This window comes from Episyrphus balteatus, chromosome 1, assembly GCF_945859705.1.
Source record: "Episyrphus balteatus chromosome 1, idEpiBalt1.1, whole genome shotgun sequence".
In the NCBI taxonomy this organism is placed as follows: Eukaryota; Metazoa; Arthropoda; class Insecta; order Diptera; family Syrphidae; genus Episyrphus; species Episyrphus balteatus.
This window is the reverse complement of record NC_079134.1, coordinates 155,967,848-155,995,624: the sequence shown is the minus strand read 5'-3', so window position 1 is coordinate 155,995,624 and position 27,777 is coordinate 155,967,848. Positions and strand designations below refer to the sequence as shown.

The following is a 27,777-nucleotide window of genomic DNA, read 5'->3' as shown; positions in this document are numbered from 1 at the left end:
AATCTTTAGTGAATGGTAGTGACCCCTAAATTTAAATATTAAAATCGGAAAAAAATATCATACACTATGCTTATATGGTAGAACATAATGCAGGGGTGTCCCATTAAAAAATCGAAAAAAAAAGATTTTTTCGACCATATAAGAAGCACCCTAATACATATGTATATTTTTAGAAGTGCCGTACTTTTTTTTCAAAACCCTGCTTTTTAAAATTCTGACTCTCAAAATTCTGTCAGCATATATTTAAACAGACAAATTCCGCTTATTCTGCTTTCTGTTTCATAGTATACCCTTACTAAACAAAAATTCACCTCAGAAACGTAATTCAACTTTAATACATTTTCCTATTTATTTTCTAACTATTGGAAATATTTTTTCAATATTATGCATAGATTAATTTTCTTACTTATTTATTTATACAAAATTGATTAATTGATACGAAATATTTCTTTTATTTTTTACTTTCTTGAATATGTACCTATTAAGTTTTATTTGATAAATTTATTAATGAGTTTATATTTATTTTTTGAAAATGTTTAAAATCAAGAACATTTATTTTTTGTAAATTTATTAATTTATCTGAAAAAAGAGTAAGTAGGTAATAACATTTTAGTTTTTCTGTAAAATCTTGCTTTAATAAATAAGTGAGAGGATTATTTTTGAACAAAATTAGGTGGGTTTGTGAATCTTTTTTTAATTTTCTTCAGAATTTTGTAAAAAAAAAAGTTATGGATAGCAGAATTTTGAAAAACAGAAATTTTGAAACACCGATTTTTGATAAATTAGGTTTTGACAAAAAACATTTACTTTTTTTAATTTTATTTTGAAGAGTTAATTTAATGTTTTTTTTTTATTGTTTTTCCAACGTATTTCCTTTCCTTTTTTTATACAGGGTGATTCAGGAGTAATGTGCCAAAGAGCTAGAGAGTGTAGGTTGGGTCGAGACAAGAAAAAAATCGTATGGGAGAGGAGTCGCAATTTAAAAAAAATTGACTTAATTTGGAAAAAAAATTATTAAAAATGAACAACTTTACCTACGATATTATGATATACTTTTTTGTAAAGCCAAAAACCTAGTCTTTTACAAAAATTTTAAATCAAGCCATTTTATTTAGGTATAAATATAATAACAATATAAATTTTATAAATTTTTAACAATCCTTGTACTATCCAGTAGTAAACTTCGGAACTTCTTGAAATTTTCTCAAAATAATAATTTATTTTTTATTTTGGGCTAAAAACTTTTTTTGAAAGCCATTGTAAACAGTACCTAATACATAACGATTTTTTTTATCTTTCCCAAATGAAAAATTTCTCATATCTATTTTTTATTTTTGTCTATTCTATTTTTTATATTTTTGGATTTTTGAAAAAAAAAACGATTTTTTTTTTAAATAAATTTTCGAAAACTGGATATTAAATGTTTTTGAAATTTCGGCTTTGTTTGATCGATATTTACAGATATATTGTGTACCAACTTTATTTTAATTATTTTTTGCAAACACTTGTTTTTTAAATGAATCTAATATAATTTTGAGTTTAGAAGTCAAATTGCAAACTTTTTTGGAATTCAAATTCTCTTAAGATGTTGTTTTTTTATCCTTTTATTTCATATAAATTCACTAAATTTGTATAATGTATAAAACTTTTAAAAATGTATGTAATTTGAACTCTTGGTACAATTTTGCGCGTGTCGTGCATTTTTTTTATCTAGATTTTATTCATTTATTCACATTAACAAATGCTCCCTGATATTTTTTAACAAAACTATAAGTTTAAAAAAAAAATTAAAAAACATACCTCAATTTTTTTTATAAAAATAAGAAAAAATTGTACATTGTATTTAATAAGCAAATTTTTTTTTCTAGATTTGAACTTTAAAGAGATTTAACAAATTGTGTAGGTATAGCCTTAAAATTAGCAAAATTTTAATAAAATAACCTTACATAGCAAACACCAAAAGTTTATGTGTCTGAAACCAAGTTCATTGTAATTTAATTTTATCTATTGCAGATTGTTCAATCAAATCCTTTAAATTACTAAAATAAATGGAAACCTTTTGCTCGATGAGAAAAATGGTGCGTCTAATTAATGTATCCATTTTTATGTTTCCCGATATGATGAAAAATGAGATAATTTAACTGTGTAAATACCCAAATATCCAATACCTAAATAGCAACCGAATTGTTTTCGTTGTCACTAAAACTACATATCTGTTGTACTGTGTTTGAAATGTTTTTTTTTTTTTTGTTTTAAGGATCCGCTCTTCATTTAGTCAAAAGGATTTATTAAAAACATTATAAATCAAACAGCAGGGTATTTTTCATTCCAAAGCATTTTATAAAAGCAAGCAAAACCAATATGATAAAAATGTATATTCCATAAGATTAATGTTAAATAAAACCACTCAAATCTTTTCTTTTTTGTTGCAAAAACAAAACAAATTTTTATTACAAATATAATATTTTTCATTCAGATTTTAACAACACGGTTTGTTTGTTATACATAAAACATTTTTCATATTCTGTTTATTGTTTGTTTGTTTTTTTGTTTGTTTGTTTAAAATAAATAAAAAGAAAAAGAACATGACAATTATAATTAATTCGTTAACATTTAAAATATTAACGTCGTTTTTGTTTAAAATAAAATTAAAAAAATAAATCACATAACATAAAAGATTGGCGCTTTAAACGCTTTTTGTATTTTTTTTTATTTTAAATTTTTTTGTTTATAATTATTATTAATTTAGTATTTGTTTGTAATTTTTGTTAAATTTTAGTTTTTCTTGGATTAAAATAATATTAATATTGCCAGAAATTCTCACTGGTAAATTTATTAAAGTCATCGAAAAAGCTCGAAAATAAAGATGATGATGAAGATGTCTCTCGTGTAAATTGTGTAAACCTATAATCAAATTCTACAAAAAAAAAACCAAGCAAAAAAATTGAATAATATTAATTTAAAAAAACCAAAAAAACAACAAAATTTCTTTTGGAGTTAAAACATTGACATTTTTTGACAGATACAAAGCGAGGACATAGTTTACATGTTTTTATTATTATTTTTTTTTTTTTTTTATTTAAAACAATCACCCAGAAAATTAATTATGAACAAATTTATGTTAATTTAAAAAAATAAAATATTAAATACTAAAACATAAATAAATAAAAAATAAATTATGTAGTTTTTGAAAAAAGTGTCCGATGAATTTTATGAGTGACTGTTTGAATATTGGAATATTTTTTTTTTAAATTTCTTTGTTGTACATGATTTGTTTGTGAATGAAAAAAAGCTTATTTGTTAATTAAATTTTTTAAAACCGTCGCACCAAGCGACAAACATATTACACCCATGACACCAACCAAACGCTTACTACTATTACTACTATTTTTACTACTATTACCCAATGATAAAGCATCAATATTATTATTATTAATATTTATTGAAGAAGTGGAAGAAGTAGAAAGAGATGAAGAATGATCACGATCATCATCACATATTGACTCACCATCTTGTAACATTGACTGTGAAGACTCATGCATACTGTGACGTTGTTGTTGATTGTTGCTAGATGATGTTTTGACAGATGTCTTCAATGATGTCATCTTCGAAGCACTAGTACTAGTATTTTCTGTCATTTCTTCACGATGTTCTTCTTTCATTTGACTTGTCAATTTGGCAAATTCACGTAAATGCTTCGGAAGTTGTTTAATATTTGCTGCTGAATGACCTTCGAAGACGGTTACTGGCGGCTCATCGGTTTCACTTCGACTACCATCAGTTCGAGGCATTGGATGGGATTCAGCACCACTTTCCCAATCACTATCTGAAGGCATGCACAGTTTTGAACGACGTTCTTTAACTCGACGAAGAAATTCATCACCAATATCATCAGCGGCAGAATGTCTGCGAGGAGGTGCAACGGGTACTCCAGCTTCTTGATTGACTTTTGAGATTTTAATGATCTTTTGAAGACGGCGTTCTTCACGTTCGGCAACTTTATTTAACCACTCTTCTGCCATCTGTTGGCGGAAACTTTCATCTTCAGTTAGAGGAGGAAGTTGCCTCTGGCGGTAAGCTTCCCGGCTGATTCTTTGATTCATCTGGACACGATTCATTTCATCGATCAAATGACGACGTTCATTTTCAAGCCTCTCAAACTCATATTTCAGCTGTTGCTCTTTGCTAGTGATATATTGCAATTGCTTGTCATGGATCTCCCGGGGAAGAGAGGAACGTCTCTCTGGAGCTGGTGATCGTCGAGCAGTACTGACACATGGAGTTATCGGAGTTGTGTCAATCAGCGACTGAGTGCTAAGATATTGTCTTCGGGGAGCCTGCTGAGGTCTTGGAGTCTGTGCTGTTCGACGAACATCATAAGCTCCATGAGTGTCAAAGGTTTGGATATTTGACAGATCATTTGTCGAAGCTGACATTCGGGGTGCCCGAATATTCGGACGTCTTCCGAGATAACATATTTCGACTTCCCGCTGGAAGGGCTTACATATATTTTCGGAAGAGCCTAGGTCACCAACATATTTCATCCAATCATCATGATGAAGATGCTGACGACTTGTGGTAGAATCGGAGATATTGAACATACTTTCAGCCCGTCGGAAACGTTCCGGAGTAGGCTTCTCAACTTGAATGGGGATTTCATGAGTTGTATGACCAGATTGATGCTCAGAGTAGGTTCTTTGTCGTTCAAAGCTTCTTTCTTGCTGAAGACTTGGACGCCGTCCATTTTCAATTTGAACAGGTATTTCATAAGACCGCGGCTGTTGGGAAAGAATCGGTGCCGATTTCGGACCCGTTTCTGCCGATTTCTCAATCATTATAGGAATTCTCATTTCCCGACGTTGTTGCAACTTATGTTTCGAAGTTCGATCGATTTCTTCAGCAAGTTTCTTCATTTGCTCACGACGATGATTTGTTTCACTCGTAGTGGTCGATGACACATGGTTATTTTGTATTTTCGACTCTTTTGCCACACGATTATAATCAATCACATTCGTTGGGATGTCATTGCCATTCAAGGTCGCCGGAGGCCTTCGTTTACCCGATTCCAATTCATTATTAAGTAAATTCGAGAGCTCATCGAATTCTTTGAAAAGTTTTTCATGTTGAAAATTTTCAGATGGTTTTTTAGTTGACGACGACGACGACGACTCATTGTTGCTAGTGGATGCTGCCTCTTTGGCATGTTGCCCAAAATTATCGAAAGTTTTTTCACCGCTCGTTTTAGCATTGAACGATGATCTATTTATATGACTACTCTCTGATGTTGAAGTGGATTTTTTTGTTGTTGTTGTTGACGACGAATTAATTGCAGTAAAAGTTGGTGGTAACGGTGGCACTGGCGGTGCTGGGGGTGATGATTCTGTACGATTTGTTGTTGATGGTGGTGGCGCTGCTGTCGTTTGTTGATTCTGCTGTTGTGTAGTATTTAATTTAAATGCTGACATAATATTTTCACTGTCGCCACCGGTCTGTGGTCTTGAATCGCCACCATTACCAGTGGCGTACCGATTGGGTGTCGCCGAAAAGGGAAAACCCCCACCATCGTTTGTATTGGGTTTTGTCAAAAATTCCGGAAAAACTACCGACGGTTGATCACCTTCACTGATTTTTTCCCGTTTCGAATCACTAACATCGTACAAAACTTTGCCGTTTTCAACACATTTTTTCGATTCGAAAGATGTCGTTTCGATATTCGAATATCGTTTCGGTTGAGTTGTCAAAATTTGAGAGCAAAACTCCGGCGTTGTTTCGATATTCGAAAAACGTTTATTTTTATCAGCAAAAATACTATCGAAATAATCACTTGTTGGAAATTTCATTCCCATAACTGTTTCACTGTCATTATCGAATTTTTTCGATGTCGAATGTTCCGATTCACTTTGATAATGCATTTCACTACGAGATTTATTACTTTCACCGATAAACGTGCTTTCCTGAGTTAGTTTGTTAACTGACGAAGGTGTTTTCGAAAATTCTTTGTCAAGACCTGACGAAGATGTTTTTTCTCCGTCTTTGGGGGTTGTGGTTGTATGATGAATTCCGCTCTCGTTGGTGTCGGCGGTTCTCCTTGAAATATTTTCACTCGTCGATGTCATGGATGTTTGTTTTTGTTGTTGTTTTTCATGAGTGTCTCGGATAATTGCCAACAATCGATGGTTATTCTCGGCATCTTCATCATCATCATTATCAACATTTATGTCAGTATTTCCGTTGGGATTTTTTACTAATAATTCTGTTTGTGGTCGTGGCGGTAATGGTGGTGGTGGTGGAGAATCAATTTTACTCAATTTCACTGCCTCAGAGGTGTTGTTAGCTTGATTTATAGCATTTACCTGTTTGGTAGTGTATTCGTGATAGCCACGACGTTCGACGAATTTTTTGTGCATGTCCAGAAGACTGTCAGCTGTCGAGTCGCTTTTAACGGCATTTCTTTGCGATGGGGAAAGACAAACAAGGACATTTGGATCGCTTTCGGTAGGGACTCCCAGCCAGGAGTCATATTTTGATGGTGGCTCAGGAACTGGCGGTGGTGGTGGGGATTTGAATTTTTGACCCAAAGGTGGTACCGATTTTGACGGAGGAACCTGGGAAAGTGTGATAACGGAGGATTTCTCTGGTTTTGATCCCAAGGAAAGTTGAATATCCTGAATTTGTGGCAAATCCGGTAAAGGATAAGGCGTTTCTTGAATATTTTTCGAAACTGTAGCCAATTCTTGAAGAACTTCTTCACCATATGGCATAGAAGCTAACGCTTCCGTGCAAAGTGATCGAAGTTTACGAATCGTTTGAGAATCCGTTTCGTCAGCTGATGAGTGTCCGGCTCCTTTCAAAGTTAACGGTGATGATGCTTCAGATGAAGCTAGTCCAGCTGCCGTATCAGATTCTGAAACATAAGTAGTATCCGTTGATGCATCAAATTCATTCCAATCACATTGTGGTGGTAATGATCCTTGATTGATCGCTGTACATTGACTCTGATTAGTACTGTGCGATTGATCAGAATTATGACTATCGAGGGATTCTTGACGATCAAGGGCTGAAGTAGTAGAATTAGGACTAACAAGAGGATTTTTAGTAGAGTCAAAATTTTGACTTAGATCATGCAAAGTTAGGATTTTTGTTGTTGTTGTTATTGTGTTTGTGGTGGTGGTAGAGGAAGACGTACACGATGAAGACGACGATGTGTCACATTTAAATGTATGATCTGAACATGGTTGACCGATCATGAAAATTGGTTTTGAAAAATCATCAAGATCAGTGATCGAGTTTAACTCACTTTTGTTTGACGTAGATGACGTAGTAGACGCGTTAACAATTTCGCGTAGACTTTCCATATTTTCAATCAAACCGGCGGCGGCGGAGGATACGAATGGAGCCGATGTATTGCTCGTAACGATCTGGTCGATCGCGCTGTCACAACTATTTAAATTGTTCTCAATGGAATTTTTTTCACTGCTCGAAGAGAGATCATTCGAATTTTTTTGAGTATCTTGTGTTTCTGACATAGTTTCTATTTTTTCAAAAATTATTTCATCGAGTTGATTTTTGCGCCCGATCTTCTCCTCATTTGATTTTATTGTATCTGGCAGATTGTTTTTATTATTTGCTGGTAATAAATTCTGTTCGTTTATATTATTTCTCAGCTCATTCCCATCGTTAACAGGTGGCGGTGGAGGTGGTTTTTCAGAAGGAGGATTTAATATTTTGCGATCATTGCTTTGACAGGTTGCAAACATTTCATTAACACTCTCAAGATCAATAGTTGGTGTTTGTATTCGAACATCGTCTGTTTGGCCTTGAGAATAATCGAGTTCGAGTAAATCAGAAACACTGCTGGAAGCTGAATCAATATACACTACTTCAGCTGCTTCAGATTCGGGTGTAAGATCGGTTGACCATGAGGAACAACTTTCTTCAATTGAACCTTGATCGATGATCTTCGCTTCGACTACGGAAGGTGGGGATGCTTCTTCACGAATGACGCTGGTTTTTGGAGAACGGACGTTGAGGACATGTTTATGTTTTTTTGAGAAATCTAGATTGCTTTTGGGATAGACCGCATTGGCTTTTTTTGGAGGATCGAGAAATACGTCATCGTCAAGATCAGCATGATGTGGTGGAGGATCGATACGATCAGAACATGAAGATCTTCGATCTGAATCACTCATATCACTGTTTTCTTCTTTGATCGAGTCGAGGAAATTTGGAGCTAGAAATTGAGGAAGGAAGTGGGTTTCCAGAGCTGCACGGTTTTGTTGTCGACGAGATTTATAGTCTTGTGAAGATTTTGACTCACTCTCTTGATCCATTGGAAGAGTTTGAACACTTACAAGTGAAGAGCATGATGGAGATTCTGAGAAATCATCACATGCTTCCAAGGTATCTGTTTCAGATTCTGCTTCAGAAATCACAGGAGGATTGTCAGTATCACCTGCCGAACTGGTATCACTCATTTCTTGAATCACAACATCATCATCATCAAAACTTTTACTCTTCTTCACGATCATTGGTAGTTTTTCTGGCTGAGGTGATTCTACCCGGTAGCCAAGAGGTTTTTCAATTTGACGAATAATAGGATGATTGATAACTTTGACGAAATCGGGGGAAATCATTTGAAGATCTTGCTTCATTTCTGTAGCCGGTTGGGCTTTATTTGTAAGTTCTAAGGGAGCTAGGAAAAATGATCGTTTGGGAGATTTTTCTTTTGAAGATTCTTTGGGTTTTGGTTCTTCAGCTGGTTGTGCTGGTATTGTAGGTGATATTGATCGTGGAGATTCATTAAGAATTGCTGTTAGAACACTTCCTTCTGATGAAGATATCGATTCATCTTGTGATATTTGATGATCGAGGGTTTCTGGAGGTGGTGGGAGTGGAAGATCACTGAAAGAATCTTCTTTAACAATTTTGTGGACTTTTGGGACAGTGTCTTCAATCTGTTGATTTAGGACTTCTGGTGGCGGTGGTGGTAATGGAAGATCCAAATCAGAATCTTCTTTAACAATTTGATGAATGACTTCTTTTGGTACATGTTTACTTTCTGCCTTTTGAAGATTTTGAAGATCATTTGCAGATTTTTCGTTCGAAATTGGTTGAATGATTTCTTTTGGTTGATCTTCACTTATTTTCGTTTCGGTAGATGATAATTTTTTTGTTGAACTGGTTTGAGAGAAGTTTGAAGATTCTTGTAAACTTTTATGATGAACAGTTTTATCTTCAGTTTTTGATGTAACAACTGAAGATTCAGAGAAAGTTGGTCCTTTATTGGTAGGTTTCTGAAGATCATTCGATGGTTCTTCTTTCTGAATTGGATGAATGATTTCTTTCTTCTTTTCGGCTGGAGAAGCTGGAGACTGTTTTTGAAGATCACTTGACGGTTCTTCTTTTACAATTTGATGAATAATTTTTTGCTTCTTTTCCATTTCAGTTAGACCAAAAGTCGATGTCATTGTTGAACTTGATTGCCGGAACTCTGCAGAATCTCTCAAAGATTGAAGATCAATAGTTTTTTGTTGTGAATCTTCAGGTCTTGAAGTATATTGAGTTTGATGAGTTTCTTTTTCCACTGAAATGGGAAACGATGAAGAAGTTGGAGACTTCTTTGAAGTGAAGATCGGTTGGCTTGTAAATGAAGATTGCTTTTGTTTCTCACCCAATACAGGAAATGATGTATAAGAAGTTGTTGGAGGCTCCTGCAAGATCGGATGGTTTATTATTTTTGCTTTGGGATTTGGTTGAATCTTTTTATCTTCCATTTTTGACATTGCAAATGGTGATGCTGATGATTGGGTAAGTTTAGATTCTTCACGTAATTTTTTGAAATTAATAGTTTTCTGTTCAAGAATTGTTGATTTAGAATTATATTGTTCTGGATGATCGATCTTCAACGAAGATAAAGGAAACGAATCTTTGGAAGGCACTGAAACTTTGGGAATAGACTCTCCATTGGTTTCATTGACCAAGGGAAATGAGGGAGATCTTGAAATCTGGTGAACAATCACTTTTGGATGATCTTTTGTTTTCTTTGCTTCTTCTTGAGAAATTTGATCATCAATTACCTTGGATTCTGGTGATTTTACTGGTGATATTGGTTGATTACTGATCTTTGATTTTGTTTCTTCAATATGTAGATTCTTCAAAAATGATGATTCTTCTTGAGAAATTTGATGAACGATCACTTTTTTCTCGATGTTATTTGCTTTTTTGGAGTGAAGATCATCAGATTTTGGTTTAGTTTCAGTAGATTTCTGATCTTCGTTTGAAATTTGATGATTAATCACTTTTTCTTTTAGGTTATTTGATTCTTTCGAATGAAGATCTTCAGATTTTTCAGACTTCTGATCTTCTTTTGAAATTTTATGGACAATCACTTTGACTTCTGCTTCTAAGGGATTGATTTCCTTCTGATGAATATTCGTTTCAAAGAAACCAGGTCTAAACGAAGCTTGATTCTTCACACTAACCGGAAAAGAAGTTCTAACAGGTTCACAATGGATTTCTTCAATTTTATGTTTAGTCAATTCGGCTAAGTAAGACGATTTCAATTCTGAAGAAACTTCTTTTAAAATTTGTTTAGCAATTTTCTTCGATGAATTATCAATAGTTTCCATAGATTTTTCAGAATATGGAAATACTGGTTTACCTGATGCTTCATTTATAATTGGATGTATGATAACCTTGTTAACACGATTTATTGGGAAAGCTGGTATTCTCAGCGGTTCAAGGTGATCGGTATTTCTTTGAGGAGATTTTCTGTTTGGTTGCAAGACTGTAGGACTAGTTTGTAAAGATCCTTCCTGGAAGATCTTCGATTTATCTTCAGAATTCTCCTTATTCAATTCAAATGATTTTGAAAGATTTTCAAAACAAATCACTGGTGATCTTGACAAAGGTGATGAAGAAGTTTGCTGAGAAATCTCAGACTTCTTTGAAGATTCACTATTTTCATCTTTGATCAGTTTGAAAAGCCCTGAATGAAGTGGGTTATCAGTAAACGATGGTAATGGTGATGTTTGTGTTGAATTTTCTTGTACGATCGGTATTAAAACTACCTTTTTGGGTTGTTCTGAAGACTGCTGATCTACTTGACTGCCAGCATCTTTTTTCGAAACATTTTGTGTAAAACGATCTTGTTGATCAATATTTACTCTTTTCGATATATTTTCTGCAAAACTTTCTTTGAAGATCGAATGATCAATCACTTTACCAGAATGATCAATAGTTTCTGGTGATCTTGGTGAAGATGGTTTACTTATTTTTGAATGATCAACTCTTTTCGAAGTATTTGCTGCAAAACTTTCTTTAAAAATCGAATGATCAATAACTTTTCCAAACTGATCAATTTCAGGTGATCTTGGTGAAGATGGTGAAATTTGATGAACAACTAATCGATAATCTGTAGTTTGTGGTGCAGTATGTTGTGTAATAACTGTTTCACTCGATGAAGAAGCCGTTCTTTGTTGATCTTCTCTCGATATTTGATGAACGATCACTTTTGATTTATCATCTTCTTTAGAAATTTGATGAATAATTCCTCTTGAAGGTGCTGCACCACCTTGATGAATTGGAAAACTATCAAAAATCACTTTTCTAGGTTCATATATTATCTGCCTCGATGAAGGTTGCCCTCGTACATTCGAAAATGATAAAGTTTGAGTTGTAGAGCTTTCGCATGCTTTGGTTGAAGTCTGCAGTAAAGAAGAAGTATTTGATCGTTTAGCTTTTTTCTTAGAAACTTTTTCAAAAATTACCTTTTTTGACAAATCAACTCCATTATTTTTAGATGCTCTATGACTAGTTGATGAAGAAGAAGATTCTTCATGATGTACGATTACTTTTGGCTCATTTATTGATTGATCTTCCTTTGATATTTGATGAACGATCACTTTTTCTGATGATGACGGAATTGTTGTAGCATTTTTAACAACAACTTTTTGCACAATCACTTTTGATGAATCTTCATTTGACGATGAAGAAAATTGTCGTCTTCTTGATTGATTGTTAGATTCAATCACTTCCGTTGCACTTTCTGTACTTTTTGACCTTTCTTTCGATATATTTCGCACATTTTCCGAAAACGATTCATTAATTCTCGTTTTTTCTATAGACTTTTCTGTTGTTGCCGGCGGTATATCATCAGCAGTCGATTCTGCTGATGCATCTTTTGTATTTGCTGACCCCGTTTTTAAGCTATTTTTAACCGAATTAGAGTCTTTGACAAATGTTTCTCTTATCACTGAATCCACAAGCGTACTGTCTTCAATATTGAAAACAGCTCTATTCAATTGTCGCTGATGATCTTCGATTTCTGTAGATTTTTTAAAATGAGAACAAGAAGAAGAAGAAGATTGAGATGAAGATGTATAAAATTTAGACGAATAATTAGATTGTTTGTGTGCTGTATCTTCACTACCACTAAATGTATCTATGTCAACATTGCTTGCATTTTCGTCGATTTCCTCATTGCTTAACGCTGATGATGAGAGAATAGATGGTTTTGTAGTTGTTGTTGCTGCTTCATCAACATTGACATTTTTTTCTTCATTTTCGAAAACCGTACTATTTTTTGCGGAGGTGTATGAGTTTTTAACAACAACATTAGCCGGTAAATTTGGCTCATTGCCTGATGAAGACGATGTTGTTGTTGTTGTAGTTTTTGATTCGACAATACGAATTTCTTGTTTTACCGATGACGACGACGTACCTTTATTTAGATTTTTGTTTTTATTACGATTATTATTATTATTCTTTTTTTTATTACGATAATTTGGCATTTTTAATTAATTTTATTTTTCTATACAAAACCGTCGGCAATTTAAAAAAAAAAATAAATAATTTTGAAATTTTTTTTCTCGTTCGTTCGAATTTTTCGTGAATTTTTTTTTTTTTTTGAACTCGATAACGTGTTGGACCGAACTGAAAGTAGACCGGATTTTTCCGACAAATTAAAAGCACACCGGGAAAAAAATTCACACCGAGAGAGAGCGAACGAAAAAAGAGCGGATTTCGTAATTATTTTGTATCTTTTTTTTTTATTTTCTTTCTATTCCGAAAAAATATATCGAAAATAACTATAAATTATTATTTAGAAAAAGCCACAAAAAAAAAATATAAGCTATTCTTCTTTCATTTAAGAAAAATTTATAAATAAATCTCTACACAAACACACAATCACCGAAAAAAACGAAAGAACAGCGGGGCACACTTTTATATCTAAAAGATACTTTTTTTGTGTATTTTTTTTGAAATTCATCTAAAAGCAAATGAGATACATTCTAATATTTTTGACCGCCAAACGAAGAGAAAAATGAGAACAAAAAAACCACAATAAATTAAATGCACATCATCAACCGGCGAATTTTGTATCTAAACATCTATCTTTTTTTTGTCATCTGTTATTTTGCGTGTAAAAGATAAAAACGTATCTTTTTTGTGTGTACCGCACACGATCAGTGTCAGCTGCTTGTCACCTGAGTGAGTTGTATAGTGACTGTATGAGGAGGTATTTTGAGTGGAATATAGTAAAGATACACTAGGGTAGGGTTTGTTAAAATAATGATTTTGAGCACAAAAAACACACAACGAGAGAGTAATTTACAGAGAGAGAGAGAGTGAGAAAAAATGCAAAAAAAATCAAGAAAACGGGAACAAAAAACACTCAAAATTTTGTATTCAAATTTTTTTTTTCTAATTTAGTAGATGCACGTATGTATAGAATTTTTTTATTTATTTATTTTTGTCTATTTAAGTGAGAGAGGAATTAATAAAATTATAATAATTATTTTTTTGTTTGCTTAATTTGGCACGTTTTTTTTTCTTCCACAAATGGATTAAATTGAAAGTCAAAGTCAGAATAAATTTTGTATAGAAACAGAATTTCAAACGCGACTGCTTTGATGGCGCGCAACCCTACAATTAACCTGGTGTGAGTTGAGTATACAAACAAAAAGGGGGAAAAACACTGTATTTTGCGACTGCGCTTCCGTTTCAATTTAGTCGCACTTCTATACTGGATATAAGAAATAACAACAACAACACTCAGTGTTGTTGTATTTTAGTCCACATTAAGCGGTAATATGTTATTCTTTGGGCTAAAAAAGAGTTTGTTTGGATTAAAATCAATGTGTACACTGTGGTGTATGAGTAACCTTTTTTTTCTTTCTTTCTTGTTTTTCTTATTTTGGCGTTGTTGAGTGGTTTGAATGTTTTTTTTTTTTTTTTTCAATTTTATGTGAAGGGCCCTTCTCTTTTTTTTCTGGTTCTGTTTGTTTTTATTTGTAAAATATATTTTAAAGAGACAAAATGTTTGTAGTTGTTGATTTTTCTTGTTTCAGTTTGATTTGCTGATGTTTTTTTTTTCTTTCATTTTGATGTCAGAAAAATAAATTATGCAATTTTATTTTTTTTAATTGACATAGAGGTTTTACTAATTAGTGGATGCATCATGTGCATACAGATTAATTTGCGGCTTTTTTTTTGTAAAGAAAAGTTGAATGATTGGCAGGAAAAGAAAAAAAAAACATGAAAGTGATGATCGTTTTGATAAGAGTTGAGATCATAAGATATAATTTGTTCCAAAGATGTTCCTGTCAGTAATGAATTACTTTGTATTTGAATGAGTTAAATTAAGAACACTGTTATAATAATAATCACAGGAATCCCGCAATGTATACAAAAATAAAAATGTTTGTATATGTTTGTGGTTGGGAACCCGTCAAAAGTGTGAAAACAAAAAGTATTCACGACTTTTAGTATTAGGTAGGAAAGTATGAAACAATAAATGTATTCAAGGAAAAAAGTATGCGCGACAAAAGTTCGAAAAATGGAAAACTATTATTTTGACCGGGTTTTGAGCTGGCAACAATTACAAAGAGAAAAGAGAATTTGCGAAAACAAAATTGGCGGTGGACAATTCTGATTGGTCAAGAAGGAAGAAATAGACGAATTTATTGTTAGATAGGGCTGGGGTCTCAGAAAAAAAGAGAGTATACAGAAATATTTATTCATAAGAATAGGAGGTCTAAATTTAATTTTCAGTCTCGCAGGTCGCAGCTGCGATGAGCAAGGCAAGAACAAAAGTGTGAATAAATAGACGAATTTATTGTTAGATAGGGCTGGGGTCTCAGAAAAAAAGAGAGTATACCTACAGAAATATTTATTCATAAGGATAGGAGGTCTAAATTTAATTTTCAGTCTCGCAGGTCGCAGCTGCGATGAGCGAGGCAAGAACAAAAGTGTGAATAAATAGATGAATTTATTGTTAGATAGGGCTGGGGTCTCAGAAAAAAAGAGAGTATACCTACAGAAATATTTATTCATAAGGATAGGAGGTCTAAATTTAATTTTCAGTCTCGCAGCTGCGATGAGCGAGGCAAGAACCAAAGTGTGAATAAATAGATGAATTTATTGTTAGATAGGGCTGGGGTCTGAGAAAAAAAGAGAGTATACCTACAGAAATATTTATTCCTAAGGATAGGAGGTATAAATTTAATTTTCAGTCTCGCAGCTGCGATGAGCGAGGCAAGAACAAAAGTGTGAAAACAAAAAGTATTCTGGACTTTTATAAGGTAGGAAAGTATGAACAGATAAAAGTATTCAATTAAAAAAGTATGCGCGACAAAAGTTCGAAAATTGAAAATTATTATTTTGACTGGCAAAAGTTAAAAAGAGAAATGAGAATTTGCGAAAACAAATGTGGCGATGGACAATTCTGATTGGTCAAGAAAGAATAAATAGACGAATTTATTGTTAAATAGGGCTGGGGTCTCAGAAAAAAAGAGAGTATACAAAAATATTTATTCATTTAATTTTCAGTCCCGCAGCTGCGATGAGGGAGGCAAGATTAAGAGTGCGCTCGATTATTTTTTTTTAATTAGGGAGAGTGGAGTATTTGTATGGAAGGTGGACGTCCCGCGGCCAATATATTGTTATAGGCCAGTCATTATGTCGTAAAAAACGGCTTATAAATGCAAAATGACCGAGAAAGCTAAATTTTGGATATGTTGTAGTGGATGCTTAAAAAAGCTTAACTTGAAGTTTTCGACCAAGATTTCCTATGAGCTTTTTCCGCCACTTTGAAAAAAAGGATAAAATTGGTTTTTTGACAATAACTCGGCTATCCGACGAGATACGAAAATTTTACAATAAGCTTTTTTGTAGCTTTTACCATGTTCTACAATTCATGGATACATATTTTTTGCGTATCATGAACCGTTTTCGAGATATCGATTAAAAAAGTCAAAAATTTGGGACATGCTATTTGTTTTTTTGACATTATCTATTTTTGTGTGATGAATATCGAAAAAATTATTAACATAAAATTTGTAGACCATACTCAGACCTACAATTTTGTATTTTTAGTTTTTTTTTTGGACAAAAATTACGACTTCCAGCTGGCCGCAAGGTCGTTAAGTCCGCGCCCACCGCCAAGAAAGCCGCTCGTTCGGTTGTAAAAAAAACAATCATTCATGTTTTTTTTAATGTTTATATTATTATATCATTAACACATGCATACATATGTATGTATTTATTTAATAAATAATGAGAAGAAAATAGTAATGGTTTCTTTTAACCCCAATTTTATTAACCCAAATTTTGTAAGTACATATACCGGCTTTTTGTGTTGAGTGTGCATTTTGTAATTTGTTTCAATCTCTATATTATTTAGTTTATCAAAATTGCAATTAGATCAGTGTCAATAACTTTTGAAAATAAAAAAATTATTAGCAGCATATGGCTGGTTGGAAAATTTAGGATAAATGGATAAATGAAAGGGAAAAAATAAATTGCCCACAAACTAGTTGGTAGAAAGGGGTATCTTCGTATCTCGTCAGATAGCCGAGTTATTGTCAAAAAACCAATTTTATCCTTTTTTTCAAAGTGGCGGAAAAAGCTCATAGGAAATCTTGGTCGAAAACTTCAAGTTAAGCTTTTTTAAGCATCCCCTACAACATATCCAAAATTTAGCTTTCTCGGTCATTTTGCATTTATAAGCCGTTTTTTACGACATAATGACTGGCCTATAACAATATATTGGCCGCGGGACGTCCACCTTCCATACAAATACTCCACTCTCCCTAATTAAAAAAAAATAATCGAGCGCACTCTTAATCTTGCCTCCCTCATCGCAGCTGCGGGACTGAAAATTAAATGAATAAATATTTTTGTATACTCTCTTTTTTTCTGAGACCCCAGCCCTATTTAACAATAAATTCGTCTATTTATTCTTTCTTGACCAATCAGAATTGTCCATCGCCACATTTGTTTTCGCAAATTCTCATTTCTCTTTGTAACTTTTGCCAGTCAAAATAATAATTTTCAATTTTCGAACTTTTGTCGCGCATACTTTTTTCCTTGAATACTTTTATCTGTTCATACTTTCCTACCTTATAAAAGTCCAGAATACTTTTTGTTTTCACACTTTTGTTCTTGCCTCGCTCATCGCAGCTGCGACCTGCGAGACTGAAAATTAAATTTATACCTCCTATCCTTATGAATAAATATTTCTGTAGGTATACTCTCTTTTTTTCTGAGACCCCAGCCCTATCTAACAATAAATTCATCTATTTATTCACACTTTGGTTCTTGCCTCGCTCATCGCAGCTGCGACCTGCGAGACTGAAAATTAAATTTAGACCTCCTATCCTTATGAATAAATATTTCTGTAGGTATACTCTCTTTTTTTCTGAGACCCCAGCCCTATCTTACAATAAATTCATCTATTTATTCACACTTTTGTTCTTGCCTCGCTCATCGCAGCTGCGACCTGCGAGACTGAAAATTAAATTTAGACCTCCTATCCTTATGAATAAATATTTCTGTAGGTATACTCTCTTTTTTTCTGAGACCCCAGCCCTATCTAACAATAAATTCGTCTATTTATTCACACTTTTGTTCTTGCCTTGCTCATCGCAGCTGCGACCTGCGAGACTGAAAATTAAATTTAGACCTCCTATCCTTATGAATAAATATTTCTGTATACTCTCTTTTTTTCTGAGACCCCAGCCCTATCTAACAATAAATTCGTCTATTTCTTCCTTCTTGACCAATCAGAATTGTCCACCGCCAATTTTGTTTTCGCAAATTCTCTTTTCTCTTTGTAATTGTTGCCAGCTCAAAACCCGGTCAAAATAATAGTTTTCCATTTTTCGAACTTTTGTCGCGCATACTTTTTTCCTTGAATACATTTATTGTTTCATACTTTCCTACCTAATACTAAAAGTCGTGAATACTTTTTGTTTTCACACTTTTGTTACGGATTCGTTTGTGGTTTAGTGAATCACGTAATGAAGAATATTAGCTGGTCAAATTTAAGCATTTTCCTGGATTTTTTTTTCCGAAATTTCTTAAAAGATGAGAAATAATTTTTTGGTAAGACTATTATCTACAATAAAGAATCGGATTGCGTCGAAATAATAGTGTTTTTTGACAAAAATGTATCTTAGTAAATGAAATTATGTACATACATATACTTTTTTTTAGTAAAATCTTTTTGTTTTTTTTAATTAATTGAGTTCTTAAAAATAAAATATGCATTTAAAGTTGAATAATTCAACCTATAACACTTCAGATATTTAATTTCATTAGAAAAAGTAATCTCATAATTCAAAGTAAAATAAAATAATGTTATTTCATTTTCAGTTTGAATATTGTATAAGGCTAATTTTTAAGTGAGTTTTAAAAAATAACTCTACGACAGTATTTACGAATCCAAATACATATTTCCACTGAGAAACCGAATTTATTTTATAAAATGTTTTCTACGAATTATGTGAATATAATGTTTCTTACAGAGAAATAGTTTGATGAAATTTATTTTTATTTATTTCTTGGAACATGAAAAATACTTCGTTGTTAGGTAAGCTATCAAAAATTATTCCCAAGAAAATGTAATATGCATTTCAGAGATACCTAATTTTCATATAAAAATGTTTTGTATGAAAATCCTTCATTTATTGTGTTAAAAAAATATCACAATGCTAGTTTTAATGTTTATTCTTAAGAAGGGATTGTATGGTTGAATTGTAGGTATCTGATTTTATTTATAATTAAAGAAATATTTTGTTAAAACGAACTTATTTACCTAGATTTTTCTTTTGACAACGAGCAAATTTGAAATGTTGCACTGTAGGAAATTTTATAATCAACCAAATATTTTAAAATATTAAAAATTTTTATTTGATTGTTAGTAAAAAAAACATTTAAAAAAATATTAAAAAAAAAAAAACAAACAAACAATTTTTGAATATTTGAATTCAAATTGAGTATGCAGTAGGTAGGTAAGGTAGGTTTGCAGTACTTTACAGTACATTCCAACGCTCAATTAAATGAAGACAGCAAATTTATCAAACAAAGCTGGGCTCTAAAAACTGGTAAAAACTTAAAATCTTACGAACACTTTAATTTCCTTCTAGTTTTTTTCGGTTTTCTGAGAAGTGTCAAAAGGTAGTTTTGTTTCGATAAGGCACTTACTATACCAGGGTTATACAAAAAATCATTATTTTTACTTGCGATATAGGTACTATGGGGCAAGTTTAGGATTCATAAAAAAAATCGAACTCGAGATAACAATTTTACATGACATTACGGTGATGGAGAATGCCAAAAAAGTGGGTCCGGCAATTCTGTGTGTGTGCCTGTCTGTCTGTGTGTCTGTCTCTATCTGGAGCTGCAGCCTAAACAAGTGAAGTGATTTTCTTCAAACTATAATAATAGAGGGGACATTGAAATTTTTTTTTAATGACCAAAACTAACGGTACCTGCCATATAGCGGATATACAAAAGTTAATTTTATTCAAAAACGGCTCTAACGATTTTGATTAAAATTTTTGTTTGTAGTATTGCACATAAGAGCCAACTTTTAAAATAAAAAAAATATTTTTTGTACCGTTATTAACGGTACCTGTCATAGAACGGTTTTTTTCGTTTCTGAATATCTCATACAACATTAAAATTTTAGAAAATTTTCAAAAAACGCATTTTTGGATTTTTAAAAAATATTTCAAAATTTTTTTTTTGAAAATCAATATTTTGAAAACGGATTAATGAAAAATTTTGAAATTTAGTTTTTATGTGTAAATTAATAATTATTTCTTCAAAATGGCATAGGTACCAACTATTTTTTTGAAAAATGTTAGACATTTTTTATATATAAAAAATTATTTTTTAAAAAAATGGCTCCTACGATTTTCGAAAATTTTTTCTAAAAATACCTTTTTATACAAGTAATAAAATGGCATACTTGGTTTTTAAAAAAAAAAACATCATTTAAGACGGTGTTTAATTAATTATAAAAACAGATTTTATTTTTTTACACTACCTATGAAATTTCTTGAAAATATCAAATTTTTCCTAATTTTCTTGAATAAAAAGCTTTAACATTAGAGTTACTTTAAGCATAAGAGCAAGTACGTGCGACTCCAGTCGTGCATTTTATTTTTATTGAATTTGCTTTCCATTATTAATATACAAAGAATATATTCATTGCAAATAAAAAAATGCATTAAAAAAATTTAATAGCAACTGAAAAATATTTGCTTTAAAATATATTAAAAAAAAAATATTTGTTACAACTACAAATATTTTGCATTAAAAAATGTGTTATTGCAAATAAAAGAGATTCTGCATGAACAAAAAAAAAATCGATACAAAATGTGCGCATTAAATATATTTTTTTAATATTCATCGAATTTCTTACAATTTTGACTATTTGGTCATGGGTTCAACATTATAGTTGAAAATGTAATGTATAGTCAAAAGCGAAAATTGTAAGAAGTCAGAAAAAATAATTTAATGTAAAGATTTTGCAATGATTTTTTTTTTTTTTTTTTCAATGCAAACAATTTTTTAAACAAATTATTGCAAATAGCTAACATTTTTTTAAAATGCAAAAAATTTTTATTTGCAATAAAAATTATATTTTCAACGCAAACATTTTTCAGTTGCAATAACATTTGTTTTAATGCAAAATATTTTTTAAATTGCAAAACAAATTTTTTCAGTTGTAATAAATATTTTTTTGTATGCAATTTTTTTTTAATTCAAATAAATAACAATGATTTTAATCCAAAATGTACTTTATATCTTAATATGTTCACTTCAATGTATTTTGTTATTGAGACTTTTTCATAGCCTTGTGCTTTTAATAACAGAAGCATTATACGATTCCAAAAAAAAAAAGAAACATTTAAATCTTAGCAGGTCTGAGAAGAAAACTATGCGATGAAAGGAAAGTAAAAGAGTTTAAAGTATTCGAAATTTCATTGAAAGGATTTCTAAAATTCATCTACTATTTTTCAAATCATTTACAGGAAGATAAATGCTTCATAGCCATTATTTTCCTAGCTAAAATCCAGAAAAAAAGTATAGGGTCTTATCTACACGTCTGTTCCAAAGAACTTTTTTAAATTCTGTCTTTAATCTAAATAAAAAAAAAAAAAAACAATATATTTAGATAACCATATTGTATTATTTTTGCTTACGACTATTTTTTAAGTGTATTTTACTAATTGTGCTTTTTTTTTACAATTACCTAAAAATATAGATATCAAGCGATTTTTCACGCACTATTGATAATTAAAATTAACCGAAAAAACCAAAGTTGATATTTTATCAAACTGATTTTGAACCGAATTGAAATTGTAGTTAAAATTTTATTAGTTTACATTTACTAGTATTATTATTAAAAGTGCATTATTTACATTTTCTGTCTGTCATTTTAACAGAAAATATTGCGAATGTAATTTAAAATTTTAGTTCTTTTAAAATTTTCTTCAGTTCATTGTTTTCTATAAATCTTTATTATATTTATTGTGTCTTACGTAAACTAAGACACAATAAATAAATAAGATAGAAATCATGTCATTCAAGATTCTAACATCAAACTTCACTTCATTTAAAATAACAAAAATAGAAATGACATAAAACAATATTCATTTAGTGATCGTGAATGCGGTGTATTATTTGCTAAATGCAAATTAGCTTTTTAATTAATGATAATAAATTTATGTCTTTCACTTTTTTGTTGTGTAAACAAATTAATATTTTTTTTTCCAGATTTGATTAGAGTAAGAATTTATGAAGAAAGATGTCAGGTATGTGTCTAATTTTTATATGTTTGTGTCTCCATTTTATTAATGGTATAAAAAAATATATTTAATTCAATATTTTATATCTTTTCCATACCAAAAGTATCTAAACGACCTATAAGCCACCAAAATATTAAATTTCACCAACTATGACTCATAGATAGAAAAAGTAAAACAAACAAAAACAAACGGTTCTAATATACGCGTAGAACCGGAATAATAAAAAAAAACTTGTTAATTGGTTGTATTCAAAAGCTATTCAAGGTCATAGACAATTTTTAATCAGCTGTTGAACTTTTTTACGATCCAAATGATAAAAAAATACATTCAATATCATTTTGAAGTACAAATTTCCTAGTTTTCATCAAACTAAATTATTCCTCTCTCACTTTATTGATTGTCTTAAAATATTGATCCACAAAGATAGTAAATATTTGGTACACGAAAAGTGTTTTTAAAAAATCAACTAAATTTTTTGTATCTTTTTTTTGCGATATTGTTTTCCGTTTCTTGATTTATCTATTAAAGATTATAATCTCAGTCCATAAAAAGGTATTTGTATTTATCTTTCCTTTCATTGTTGTAAGAAGAAGTAGAAGTCGGAGAATATAAGAAACACTGTAAATTTTATGAATTTTTAATTAAAAAAATAAATAAAAATATACAAAAAAAAAAAAAAAATCAACACCACAAATCGTATCAAATGCTAACCGTATACTGGTAGTGATGATGAGCTAAGCTATAAGCGATTGATCGTTACCACAAAAATATAAGGGGGCAATTTCGACTCTATACAATCGATCACACTTCATTTTGTGTGTTTCTATATAGAATAAATGATACAATACATCCGTCATCACCAATATATTCTAACTTGGGTGCAAATACTAATGAAAAATTGAAAAAAAAAAGAATTCAAATAATAGTTTATTTTTTTTTATTTGGCATTGTGTTTTTTATAAAAAAAAATCAAATACTAAAAAACGAAAACTAAATAAAAGAAACTGAATACAACAACCACTTTCGATTACGCAAAAAGCTAAATAAAAAGTACTTTGTTATCAAATTCAATTGGCTCGGAGTTGTCATCATCAAAAGTATCAACAAAAGCTTGTAAACATACAAACGAAGATGATGATGTTTGTTATCAGCTTGTTTGATTGGACTGATTTAGTCAGAGTAGGTATTTCTATAGAAATTGTAAGAGAAGATTTTATTTTCTTTTTTTGAAAGTACATTTTCATTTACAATTAAGGTGCACATTGGGAAATGTTGTAAAAAATTTGAAAAAAAAAAAAAATCAAAATAAAATAAATTTGATTGAAAAAATTTCGTCGCCCTAGTATTGGAGTGCCGTATTCGCCAAATTGCATTTTTGGAACTAGATATGAACTATGCAGTCTTTTGTTTTCTATCTTTTTTCGTTGCTGAAATATTCACGTATTGTGCAATTTTGAGAATTTTGTTGAAGTACGTCTTAATGCGCGTATGTTTTTTTTTTTTTTTGACGAATAAAAGAAACTTCTGATTTTCATGGTGTATACGGCAAACTCATTTTGGACAAAAATTTTAATACATCTTTTAATTTAAACCAATCTTTTATTCATTATATTTATTGTTTTTTGTATAAACTTTCATTATAAAAAAAAAAAAAAAATACTGAACAAATGATAATACGTTCTGAAAAAACATCTAACAAAAAACGGTCTTGTCCCCCTAAGTTTTTTTTTAATAAAACCAGGGACAAGCTATAGAAATACGGGACAGTCCCGGGACGGATGGTTCGAACATTAAAATGCGATTTCCCAAAAATTTAAAAAGGCTTATACGGCACTTCAATACTAGCGCGACAATTTGTAGAAAAATAATAATTTAAAACGATTAAGTTAAATGCTTTAAGGCTATTTAAATTAGTTAATAAGTTAAAAAGCTATTTGTTATAAACTTATTAGTTTACTATAGTGGCTTTAGGTTTACTAAATCTTTTAAAATTTTGCAATTAATAGTCGTCACTTAAGTCGAAATTTTCAAGTAAATATTTTAGCAGGCTTTGTGTTAAATAGAGTTACTTGTTACGTGAAGAAACTCAAAGCTTTGTAAATTTAGGTTTTATTAAAACGAACTGAAAAAATCCTGAAATAAATGCTTGAGCATTCCCCCTCAAAAATTCACCTCGCATGTGTGGTTGAGGAAAATTTCGCCTTCAGCAACAGTTATGAATTCTAGGCGCTAATATTATGTATTTAAAAGCTAAAAAGTAACTCAAGAAATTAAATTTAATGGTAGTAGCGTTTTTTAAGAAGATTCCACTGCAAGACACAAAAACTAAGACTGCAGCACAATTGAATCATTTATTTTCAAAACATGATAAGTCCATGATTTCAAGTTTTTCAGGAGAAGAAAAAAACGTTCTATTTTCTTTTTTTAAATGTAGCAAAATGTATAAAAAATATATTTTGTAGAACTTTTACCTAGCTACAGAATATCGTTTGGTATTTACTTTTTGGACCGATAGTTCAAAAGATAAAAAATAAAAACGATTTTGGATTTATCATACTTTGAAAATAAACGAATGTGAAATTAGTTCTAAAATAAATATAAAATTTTTTTTAAAGCCGCAGTCTATCAAACAATTGCATTTGGGAATAGAATATAATGTTTCGAGTAGTTATTTTACTTGAAAGGCGCTTTCAACTTAAGAATTTGAGTCAATAGTCAGCTTCTTTATGTGTAGTCAATTACTCATAAAAAAGTTGCTGTTTATTTTCAAAAGATGATAAGTACGGGAATTTATCATGTTTAGCTTAGCTTAGCTGTAAAACCGAATATAGACTGATTAGATGCTTCATATTTTGAAGGCAGGTGTAACTATCCCCCAAGAACATATTCAGTTAAAAAAACGAATTTTGAAAAAAAGTGGACTTATCATGTTTTGAAAATAAACAATTTAATTAAGGGAATCAACGCTAACAGTACCACCAAACCAATACAACCTTTAATATTGCATATTGTAGCTTCTCAAACAGTTCTTAAAGGCTTTCCACAGAATAGAAGTTATAACAAATAAAGGAGGTGACTTTTTTAAAAATGTTTTAATTTTATTTTATTTCAAGTGTCATTTTTGATACTTATTTTTGTGTCAAAGCTTTCATGGAAAAAGACGAACAAAAACTAATTGGGCACGTTCAGGAAATATTAGAGACTAGATATTTAGGCAACTTCATTTTCTGACGGGAATTTGAGTAAATTGCCTAAATTAGTTTGGATTTTTCATTATTGTCAAATTTCAAAAATTATTTGAGAATTTTACAGATCGCATGGTGCAGACACCAAATTTCACTTAACTTTAATAAATAAATAATATTAATTATAACTCGTTTTTCACACAAATTGATTTAATTTTGCTAAAATAATTCTGTATTTAAAAACAATCAGCTGTCATGTTGACAAAAAAAACTTTCCTAAATTTTTAGGGAAAATATTTTTGCCTAACTTTCCAGTCAGCTTTCCAATAAAATTACCTAAATTGGAAAGATTTTTTTTGACGGTTGACGTTTCTGAACCTGCCCATTTTTACAAAATTATAAAACAAATCTTTAAAAACTTCAATTACAATGACACAATTTCAATATTGGATTTTAAAAAATTGTCCCAGGGTTATTTTGAAAACAGAAAATTGGTCAACCTTTTAACAGAATTGTAAAAATATCAATAATGCATTTGAAATTAAAACAAAAAATATTAGAAACTTGACGAATATAAACAAAAAACAAAAAATGTTTTATTCACACATTTTGTATTGAAATTATAATCGCGTCGTTACTCGTATGTTTCGTATCTCGTATGTTTTGAATGGTTCGTTACTTCAGTACTAGTAACGAAACATACGAGTAACGATACTGTTTTCAAAGTAACGTTTCATTACTCGTTACTGAAGTAAATAAACGCATTTTAGTAACAAATACATACGATTTGCTACAGCTCTAGTGCCATGTCTAATTGTTATCTTGATGTCAACAAAAATTTATTGGAAGAGCCAAGAGAATCCCAAAACTTTAACTGACCCTGTTTCTTTGAAATACGTATTCTTTCGAAAGCACATGCACAAGAAATATGTCGAAAACGAAGAGGTTATGAACTCACGTTGCAGAAAAAAAACTTTTACATCGGAGATCCCGTGACCTCGATTTAAAAAAAAAATAAGCCAAAATGAATGATTTTCATATAAAAAAAATAGAGAATATACGAAAAATAAGAAATTGAGGAGCCAACTGAATTTTACTAGGGCTACCGAAAATTACTCCAAATTGTTTTTGGATTATTAAAAGTTAAACAATTCTTCATACAAAAATCTGTCCTTGCAACTTAATCTTTAGGAATTTTTCCAGAGATTATCTCGAATTATTTTCTTAAACATTTTCTGGTTTTTTTCTTCGATTCTGAAAATTTTTAGGGTTTTTGGAAAATCATTACTTTCAAATCAAAACAGAGCAATTTATTGGCTCTTTGACCTTAAGGCATGTTAAAATCATAGTTTTTTATTTTGGTAAATTGACTGAAGAGAACTATTTTCCTCCATTGAACCAATGTGAGTAACAATTTCATATAATATTATACCAACATTCACTATTCACTAAGATCAAAGACGATTGCAAATATTGAGTGGCTATTTTTCTTAGTACTATTGTCTCAATTTTTACTTCTTGATCCCACTGTACAACCTGTCGTCAGTTACCGGCAATGTAGACACTTAATCTACGTCTCGAAACAACTTGCTTTACAGAAAGTTTATAGAAAATGATTGTGAGATACTCAAGATACTTAAAAGAATTATCATAAACTCAACACTCTCGATGTTTGACGTCACTGTGGCCACAGATACTAAGTATCTATAAAACTATCTTAAGTATTGGCTATATTGCGGATATAGTACCTGTATATCTTCGATTAGTTAATATAATGACATCATAATAGGTATATTGTGGCTAGCGGTTAGTACAAACTATTTATCTGTGAAAGAAATTTGAAACCAATTTCACGACGAGTAGAAATACATCGAGTTAAGTTTCAAATTGGAGCAATTACCATCGACGCATATAGAAAACCATCATGCATCGCCCGCAGTACACAAATGATGTAATGGGAAAATGGTTACATCAGTTTTTCCTTGGTGCAAAAAAAAAATAACCATCAAGATGCAAAAATGCATCTATCTATCTCCAGGTTTTTTTTTTTATTTAAATAATAATTGTGGCGCGGGTTTCAAATAGTAGCAGAAGCAACAAAAAGATAAATGAGTGCCATGCTGTGGTTTGATGTATACATTTTACTGACAGGCGACGACTACGATGACTATACGAAATACGGCCACGAAAATTGATAGATGTATGCCGGTTTCCATCTTGCAATTTGTTATACTTGCTACCGTGATTCGCAATTCACTCTCGTCTCGGAGCTTGTTGTAAGATATTTAGATGCAAATTAACACTTGGTTGGTAGATTGAAAGTATATTGTATCTTATTAAGTCGAACTTTAACCTGTTTTCAAGTGCTTCAGTCATGTTAGATATAGTTTTTCGTTATATTAGTAAATAATGGAACAATAATAACAATTTTAAGGTGAAGTGTGATTTTTGCAAAGTGGTGATGGAAGCTTTCTTTCTCACGATCTGCA

At 30.9% G+C, this 27,777-nt stretch overlaps 1 protein-coding gene across 14 annotated transcripts in view; it reads right to left on the bottom strand.

Annotated features, from left to right (window-relative positions):
* The window catches only part of LOC129921182 (sorbin and SH3 domain-containing protein 1), a 250,507-nt gene that overhangs the window by 129,157 nt on the left and 93,573 nt on the right, over nucleotides 1–27,777 (bottom strand). For 3 of the 14 annotated variants that reach the window (XM_056002889.1, XM_056002890.1, XM_056002894.1), the window contains exon 1: nucleotides 3,509–14,685. The exons of 6 other annotated variants lie outside the window; for them this stretch is intronic. In XM_056002889.1, coding sequence (XP_055858864.1) covers nucleotides 3,509–12,791 — 9,283 coding nt within the window. In that variant the 5' untranslated portion in view covers nucleotides 12,792–14,685. Of the gene's footprint in view, nucleotides 1–3,508; nucleotides 14,687–27,777 lie in introns of those variants that run through there. 5 more of the 14 variants (XM_056002892.1, XM_056002893.1, XM_056002891.1 and 2 more) reach the window with 5 other exon arrangements.